This window comes from Sander lucioperca, chromosome 17 (assembly GCF_008315115.2).
Source record: "Sander lucioperca isolate FBNREF2018 chromosome 17, SLUC_FBN_1.2, whole genome shotgun sequence".
Taxonomy (NCBI): domain Eukaryota; kingdom Metazoa; phylum Chordata; class Actinopteri; order Perciformes; family Percidae; genus Sander; species Sander lucioperca.
In genome coordinates, this window is record NC_050189.1 from 28,421,714 (window position 1) to 28,430,952 (window position 9,239).

Genomic DNA, 9,239 nt, shown 5'->3' on the forward strand with positions numbered 1-9,239 from the left:
AATGTGCAGTTATTGTCCGGGCTGTAAAAGCTTACAGTTTAAATACAGAAATATGTGCAAAAGAAGAAGATACATATTTAGTAAGTGTGGCCTGGCTGTGTCACATGGCTTCATGACGGTTCAGATAGTAAAAAATCTAACATGCTTGTTGCTGCCCTTCAGCTGTCAGAGTTAGGTTTGACTTGATGTGTTAACTTCTAGCTCTATTCTCATGGAATACATCCATGGAAGTGGGTGTAAAAGCAGTCTGAGTGTAATAGTCAATATTTCTGGTGTGGAAGAACAGCATCCTGTATATCTACTCATAAAACATTGTCTGTTATCATGTAGCTGAAAAACAGAACCTGATCATTTCTGTGATGTTTAAACTTTTAAAAAATTACAGACTGAATGTTCACCGACTACAGAATCTAACCTCAGACCCTCTGCTCTGTAGCTGTTTCTGATTGGTGTAAAGTTTCCAACCGCTGGCTGATGTTGCAGCTGTTTATAGTCTGAGGTGTGTTTGTTCTCTGTTATCTGCTGAAGAGAAGTGTGGATCGGTTAGCCTCAACCAGAACAAATGTTCCATCTGTCAGAGATGTGAAACCCACAGAACCACACGAGGAGACACCAGAGTTTATTGATCCTGCACAGAAACAAGCTCATAAATACAATATATCAATATCAGTAAATAGTTATTATCATTAGACTCTGTTCAGTTGATATTTGTTGGTGTTGTGAACCGTACAAAACACTTATAGGGGAAGTATTTTTTGCACAAACCCGTTGAAAGAACGCAAACATGCTCTAAATATAAGTGGTTTGTCTCTTTGCTGCTGCATTAATCTCATTTAGCTTTAATAAGAAATCAAACAGATCAATGTAGCGAGGTGTGAGGGTCTCTGGGGACCAGTGATTGGCCGGCTGGACTCCACTGGTTGGACTGGTGTGATGGTGTTCAGGTCTTCCTCAGTGAGGAGTAGAGGACCTCTGGGTCTGCTGGAGGCTCTGAACACAAACAGTTCAAACAATATGAGAAACTGTTGGAGACAAACTCCATCAGCAGACAAACAGTGAGTTGTATATATATATATATATATATTTCTTCCATGTTTCTGTTTTTTTGCAGCATTTAATGAACACCATTTCCCATAAGCCCACAGACCATCGCAGGTTAAATGTCGTAGTCCAGTCCATGAACAAGTCCAGGAAATATTATGCATACATTTGAAAAACACATCAGTGCTGTTTTATCTCAAAGGTAAAACAGAATAGTAAAAGTAAAATGTACAATATTTTTCTCAGAAATTGAAAAGAGAAGTAAAAAAAAACTGTACTGAATTAAAATAAAATTAGACAGCAAGACTAATTTTAAAAGACTGTGTGAAGATATATATTAGGGATCGACAGATACTTGTTTTTAAAGGCCGATACCGATTATTAGAAGTGAATGAAACCGATATTTGGAACCGATATGCATTTACAGTGAAAATGAAAATCTTTAAAGGTACAATATGTAACATTTCTGCATTAAAATGTCACTTTATCTGAGGTGTAGTCGGAAAAGATGTGTTTTTAGCCTTCGGCGGAAGATACTTAGGTTTTCGGCCATCCTGACGTCAATAAGGTGATGATGCAGAGCGAAGTGAGCGGGTTGGGGTATAGGGTTTGACCATGTTCTGTATGTATGCTGTATGTATGCTGGGGCTGATCCGTTCGTGGCCCTGTATGTAAGTACTAGTGTCTTGAAGCGAATGCGGGCAGCAACTGGTAACCAGTGAAGAGAGCGGAGGAGCGGTGTAGTGTGAGAGAACTTGGGGAGGTTGAAGACAAGTCGAGCTGCTGTGTTCTGAATGAGCTGCAGGGGCCGGATGGCACATGCAGGCAGGCCAATCAGGAGGGAGTTGCAGTAGTCTAGACGTGAGATGACTAGAGCCTGAACCAGAACCTGAGCTGCCTTCTACGTGAGAAGGGGACGTATCTTTCTGATGTTATGCACCATGTATCTACACGATCGGGTAGTTGCAGTGAAGGAGAGTTGGTCGTCAAGTGTCACACCCAGGTTTCTAGCAGTCTGGGTGGGGACTACCACAGAGTTGTCAATTGTTATAGTCAGGTCTTGGGTAGGAGAGCCCTTCCCTGGAAGGAAAAGGAGCTCAGTCTTGTCGAGGTTGAGTTTCAGATGGTGTGTGGACATCCAAGACGAGATGTCAGTCAGACAGGCCGAGATACGTGCTGCTACCTGAGTTTCAGACTCAGGAAAGGAGAGAATTAGTTGGGTGTCATCTGCGTAGCTGTGATAAGAAAAGCCGTGTGACTGAAAGACCCGAGAGAGTTGGTGTACAGAGAGAAGAGGAGGGGACCCAGGACTGATCCCTGAGGAACCCCAGTTTTGAGTGGGCAAGGTTCTGAGGTAGATCCTCTCCAAGTTACCCGGTAGGTTCGGTTTGCCAGGTAAGATGTGAGCAAAGAGAGCGCAGAACCTGAGACACCCAGATCCTGGAGTGTCGAAATGAGGATCTGGTGGTTCACTGTGTCAAAGGCAGCAGAAAGATCCAGAAGGATGACGACGGAGGAGAGAGAGGCTGCTCTAGCGTAACGTAACGTGAATAAACTTGAATGGGTAAACTCGTCCGTGAACAGATGCATTCTAATCAGCGATGGTGTTTAACACATCCATTGTTTGGGTTGACAGACCCCTAGCGGCAGAAAGTTACATATTGTTATTTAAGTTAAAATTAACTCCAACACAAAACTTTTTAAAAACGCTTTAAGCAATTATTTAATATATGAGACATGAAGGACATGAAGTCAGACTCAGTGGTGAGTGAAACCAAAGCAGAGGGACAGACACAGAGCTGTAGCCGAGCCAAAGTACAACACTTTTTAATTCATTAACTTTATCGGTTATCAGGCAAAAAAAAAAGCTGATACAGATAATCTGCAAACTGGCAAAAAACGCCCAATAATCCGCCAGGGCCGATAATCGGTCTTTCCCTAGTAAACGATGTAAACTTTGCAGCATTATTTAGAATATGACAATATTCTGAATTTGATACAGGTCGTGTAAACATCATATTCTATTTGGATTTTCAGAATAAGAGGCAAAGACTGGAATATTTTGTGCATGTAAACATAGTCATTGTTTTTGCCCTTCTGTACTTACTTATATCTATTTATAGGAATAGTTTATTATATTCTCAATTTTTTGGGGGAAATCCTCTTATTCTCTTTCTTCCTGAGAGCGAGAGGGGATGATTATCAGCCTTATTTTCTGTATGTTCAGTACAGAGCTGGAAGTGGTTAGCTTAGCTTAGCATAAAGACTGGAAACTGGCTCAGTTGAAAGTTGAGAAATAAAGAGCAGCTGTACCTCTGGTCCTGTTTGATTTAATCACTATTTGTCCATAACTGACGTCTTCAGCTCCTCTCACTGCTGAGTAGACTGCAGCTGGATCTCTCTCTCTCTGGAAAATCAAATAAAATACACATCACATTACTGCAGGTACTGATATAACACTTGTCATATAAAGAATATGTATACTGCTCTAGGATTATTGTTCATGGAGAATTATTATTAGAGTTGTTATGGGCATGGCTGCAGGTTTTTAGACCTGGTCTGAACAAATAGCAAATATAACTGGTGGGCATTTATATGAAACAGGAAAGTGGACGACCACAAAGCTGCTTGCAGAGGGTGTAGAGAGAAACCTCACCGATGTCACATGACAGTTCACTAGAATCAACAGGAGGACGTGGCTGCTGTGGTTTTACACGCAGAGTGGAACAAAAAAAAACTAGACAATTATTAGTCGTATCAAAGGTCAGTTTGAGACGCAGAAAATAAAGTATCTTTGTTCTACTGAGTCCGTCTCCTCTTCTATATCCAAACTTAAATCCTAACTTTGAGACAGGATGAATATTTATATTCTTTGTTAGATTTTTAGTCTGTTGTCGTCTTAAAGTATTAATCCGGTGTTATTTTACATGTCAGCTTATTCGGAACATTGTCTTTATCAGAATAAGGGCAAAAAACGGAATACTTTGCATGTAAAGATAGTCCCTGTTGCACTGGATGACATGTTTCTTCATCACCATGAACACACTCTGTAGTTCATTCACAAATACTTATAGAACACCAGGTGAGGATTAATCCGCTAATGAAAATAGTTCCTAACAAAGACAATATTTTCTCCTGTTTGTTGGTAAGAAACTCGTTTCTAGTGATGGAGACATAGAAGAGCAGCCGTACCTCTCTTCCTGTTTGATTTCTTATCTTTGATCACTATTTGTCCGTAACAGACGTCTTCTGTTCTCACTTCAGAGTAGATTGCAGCAGGATCACTCTCTGGAGAAGAAATGACATTGATTATTTAACTTTTACTACAATCAATAATACTTCTTCCCATAGTATTAGAAAAGGACTAAATAAATAGTTGATAAAATATAGCAGCAAATATCAGACTATAGCTTTAAGACAGAAGTGTACAAAGTTTACTAGTTAAGGGGAAGTACAACTTAAAATGTTATGAGAATATAAGAAAAAACTTTACTACTTTACTAATACAAGATAAAATCCTAATGCATCTGCAGCATGCATTTGTTATTTATTTATTCAAGATTGGTTGAATTTTAAGGCATTCTGCGGTCTGTTATTTCTTGATAACAGACCTTTGCTAAGTATAACACACCGTTGCCATGCATAGCATAGCGTTGCCTAGACGCAGTTCTGATCAGTCTGGAGGACAGCGATCAATCCGCTGTTTGGTTAATTTAACGGCAGCAGATCTGGTCAGCGCCTATCGCTGCATCTTTAAATACAGTCTATGAACTCTACATCTTTATATACGGTCTACGATCTCTACATCTTTGACCGTATATAAAGATGTAGAGATCATAGAGCGTATATAAAGATGTAGAGATCATAGACCGTATATAAAGATGCAGAGATCATAGACCGTATATAAAGATGTAGAGATCATAGACTGTATATAAAGATGTAGAGATCGTAGACCGTATATAAAGATGTAGAGATCATAGACTGTATATAAAGATGTAGAGATCGTAGACCGTATATAAAGATGTAGAGATCATAGACCGTATATAAAGATGTAGAGATCATAGACCGTATATAAAGATGTAGAGATCGTAGACCGTATATAAAGATGTAGAGATCATAGACCATATATAAAGATGTAGAGATCATAGACTGTATATAAAGATGCAGAGATCATAGACCATATATAAAGATGTAGAGATCATAGACCGTATATAAAGATGTAGAGATCATAGACGTATATAAAGATGTAGAGATCATAGACCGTATATAAAGATGCAGAGATCATAGACCGTATATAAAGATGTAGAGATCATAGACCGTATATAAAGATGCAGAGATCATAGACCATATATAAAGATGTAGAGATCATAGACCATATATAAAGATGTAGAGATTTCCTTAACAACAGCATTTTACTGTTTACATGAACATATTCCCTTACTTTAGATCTATTGTAAGTGATCATCACATACAGATATATGTAAATTTGCAAATGTATAGTTTATATATATATCATCTTAGTTTGTTCCTGTGTCCTGCAGTAAAGAGTGTGCAGACCACACTCAGGTGAAGGGTTGCTATGAGAAACAGGAAACTAGACAACCACCACAGAGCTGTTAGAGCTGTTAGAGCTGTTAGAGGTGTTAACCACACGGTACCAGACACCCAGACTCTCATGACAAGCACAACACACGCTATCATCTACCAAAATAGACCTTACAGTGCGACTGTTGTGGACTAAAACATTGATTTAGTTTTTAAAATATCCTTATTTTATAAAATGCTCTCTTCCCCAAACGTCCTCTCAAGACATTAAAACAAGAACACACACACCGTCCCTCAGAGTCTTCTGAAAATCAATAAAAACATCTTTACCTCCGCTCCGTCTGATTGGCTGTTGCACGTTACGTGATATTGTGATATCGCTGTATGTGACGTCATCATCTCCAGCTTCTACTTCAGCTGAAATAAACCAAAGTTAACATCACTTTCAATCAGTTTATCCATTAAAGAGACATGGTTAAAGATGGAAACATGAGGAAGATTATGTGATCTGATCAAAAGCTCCGGAGCATGCTAAAGGGCCCTCGTGGTGATGATGGTTTGTCAACAACAGAATAGTGATTCATGAGAATCCTAAGAGACGTTTGACTTGAAGAAACAGTTTCAAAATGTCTACTTATTTGATAAACTTCACCCCAAATTTTGAAATAGTAATATCAGTGATTTTCAACACTGGCATGATTTGAGTCATTTTGTCTTAAACTAACCTTTAGGTTTCCTACCGATGCATCGTCTCACCAGCAGAACCAGCAGAACCAGGAGAACCAGGAGAACCAGGACACCGACTGAAACGGACCAGAACACAAGGGGAGGAGGAGAGGAGCCGGGACTGGAGGGGGGAGGGGAAGAAGTGTTGAAGCTAGAAGAGGGGGTTGTAGGAGGACTGGTTGTCGTGGGTTTCCCTGAAATGAACAAAAAGTATGCACAGAAATAAAAGTAAGTAGTTAACACGGTCAACCATTTTACTGTTCCTCTATTTCTATGTGAGGCATAAGACTTTAAATTCCAATGTTGTGTATTATTTGAGTGAATTCCCTTGGTGTAGTTAGAGGTAGAAATATCTAATATCAGACGGTGTGTTAGGATGCTTCCACATCTGAGCGTTTCCTTGGATAGTCCCGATGGTTTGGGGCGGTGTAAAAGCTCATTTGAACTTTGGTATGGACCAAAGTTCTCCAGAGTTCAGTTCACATCATGTGAGAACGCAATCAGACACACAGGAAGTGACTCAAAAATCAATGTATTTACTAGCCTACAATTTCCACCTTGCGCACAATTTACTGACGTATAAATGATTAAAGTGATGATAATGTTCAGATCCATAACCTATAATGACCACACATCATCATCATCATCTCAAAGACCAGGTTTGGTGCACGTGACAAAGTGCTGTGTAAACACAAACAGAACCAAATAAAAAATGATGCCCCCGAATCACAGAGTCTACCAAACTCTAAGGGCCCTATTTTAACGATCTAAGCACACGGTGTGTAGCACCTGGCGCAGGTGCGTTTAGGGCGTGTGCATATCCACTTTTGCGTTTTTTCTTCAGATCGTTTCTGTCTAAACATAGCCTTAGTGTCTTCATTAATCAGAGGGGTGTTTTGTGCGTAACATGCAATAAACCAATCAGAGATCATCTCCCATTCCCTTTAAAAGCCAGGCGCGTTTGGACCTTGGAGCATTGCTGTTATGATGGAGGATTTGCACCGTAATATTTTTATTTGTAATCTTCTGCATGTGTGTGTGCTGCTGTGCGTTCCTGTGTGTGTAACAAGCATAGTGTGCACGTGCTGTGTACGAGCCTAGGAGCATTTTACTAATGCTCTGTTAAAATAACAATGAAATGCTGCATTATTGACTTTAAACCAGGTTTTTGTTGGTCAACGGCGCCATCACTTCCCGCTGCCTCAAGATAGCAATACGCCCAGAATGCACCTGAACACACCTCCCTGTAAGACCAGCACGCCCATAATGCACCTGAACACACCTCCCTGTAAGACCAGCACGCCCATAATGCACCTGAACACACCTCCCTGTAAGACCAGCACGCCCATAATGCACCTGAACACACCTCCCTGTAAGACCAGCACGCCCATGGGCGCAAAGATGGGCGCAGGTGCATTTGCTATTTAAAACGACACGGGCGCTGGATGGGAAATTTAAACTGTGTCCATCTTAAACTAGCAAAGACACTTCCGTTGGGCTCTGCTCTGCTCTGCTCTGCTCTGCTCTGCGCTGCGCTGCGCCGGGTGCAAGATAGGGCCCTAGGTGTGAAAGCGCCCTAAGCTGAAGAATGACCTTTAACCTCCTCACCTGTGACAGAGACCCAGCTGGGTGGAGACTCTCCAACACTGCTGATGAGACACTTGTAGAGGCCTTCATCAGACCTGGAAACATGGTGGATGGTCATGTGACCTGCAGGCTCAGTCCTGATGAAGGAGCCATCTTTATAGAAACCAGCTGGGAGGTTGGAGGACGTCTTTGTTCTACAGAGCAGAGTGAGGTCTTCTCCCTCCATCACAGGGAGGACAGGACTCTGCAGGATCACTGGTCCATCTCAACACAGAGACAAACTACAGCATGTCATCCATTCACACACAGCTTCATCAATACTGACTCCACAGTCTGATCTTACCAGTGACAGTGATGTTGATGCTGTTACTGGTTGCTCCCTCTCTGGACTCACACCAGTAAACTCCACTGTACCATGGGACCATGTAGCTGATGTTACAGGAAGAATTAACACCAGTAGGTCTTCCCCAGCCATCTCCACACTGAGTCCTGGTGTCTCTGGTTGTGTTCCTCCTCAGAGTCCATCCAGCAGAGCTGTCGTCCTCCTCACAGCTCAGAGAGACAGACTGTCTTTTAAACATCTGAGAGCTGCTTGGACTCACAGTCAGAGAGGCTGGAGGGAGGGAGGAGGGACAGAAAGATGCAGTTAGAGATGATGATTTTCATTCTGACACATTCCTCATTTCACTGTTCACTGCACTGCAGTTTAACTCCTCAAACACTGTCTGAAACACTAACTTTTCTGTTAGTGAGTGAATAACTGTTCAGATGTGACAAAGAAGTCTACTGACCTTGGTTGGTTGTGCAGCTCAGCAGTGAGATCAGAACTGAAGAGAAATGACCCTCAGGTTAGTTTAACAGGCAACAAGACATCAAAACAGAAAAACTCTGGCTGTAGTTCACCGAAAACCAATGCATTGATATGAGATAGTTATGCAACGTAACATCATAACTTCACGTAAACATTCTAAAGCCAAGTGGAGTGTTAACTTACGCATTATGAGCTATCCGCGTGTATGTCTACGCCAGAACGGAGCGTTGCATTTGGAGCTCAGGTTGGGTTTGTTCAGGACACCCCCGTCTGTAGCTTGCGCGTCACCTTTTGGTATCGCCTCAGCTCGCTTGGAACCTCAACAGAGGTGGTACTAAAAAAAGTACCTGTTAGCAGGTACCAGGTACTTTTTATCATAACGGAAAACACAAAAAACGGCGAGTAGAGTGGAGGCGAGTCAAACAGGTACCATGTAGTGGAAAAACGCCATATGTAACTTTTCTCACTTCGGTCCCCATACAGGTTGTCTCATTGGAACTACATGTATGCATACATACACACACACATG

The 9,239-nt window shown here is 41.3% G+C and overlaps 1 protein-coding gene across 1 annotated transcript in view; it reads right to left on the bottom strand.

Annotated features, from left to right (window-relative positions):
* Positions 1-601: 601 nt before the first annotated feature.
* The window catches only part of LOC116038265 (Fc receptor-like B), a 9,955-nt gene continuing 1,317 nt past the window's right edge, over positions 602-9,239 (bottom strand). The window contains exons 2-6 of the mRNA XM_035994338.1: positions 8,691-8,726; positions 8,243-8,512; positions 7,921-8,163; positions 4,234-4,329; positions 602-990 (exon numbers count right to left, since the gene is read on the bottom strand). Of these exons, the coding sequence (XP_035850231.1) occupies positions 941-990; positions 4,234-4,329; positions 7,921-8,163; positions 8,243-8,512; positions 8,691-8,726 (695 nt within the window). The 3' untranslated portion in view covers positions 602-940. The remainder of the gene's footprint in view (positions 991-4,233; positions 4,330-7,920; positions 8,164-8,242; positions 8,513-8,690; positions 8,727-9,239) is intronic.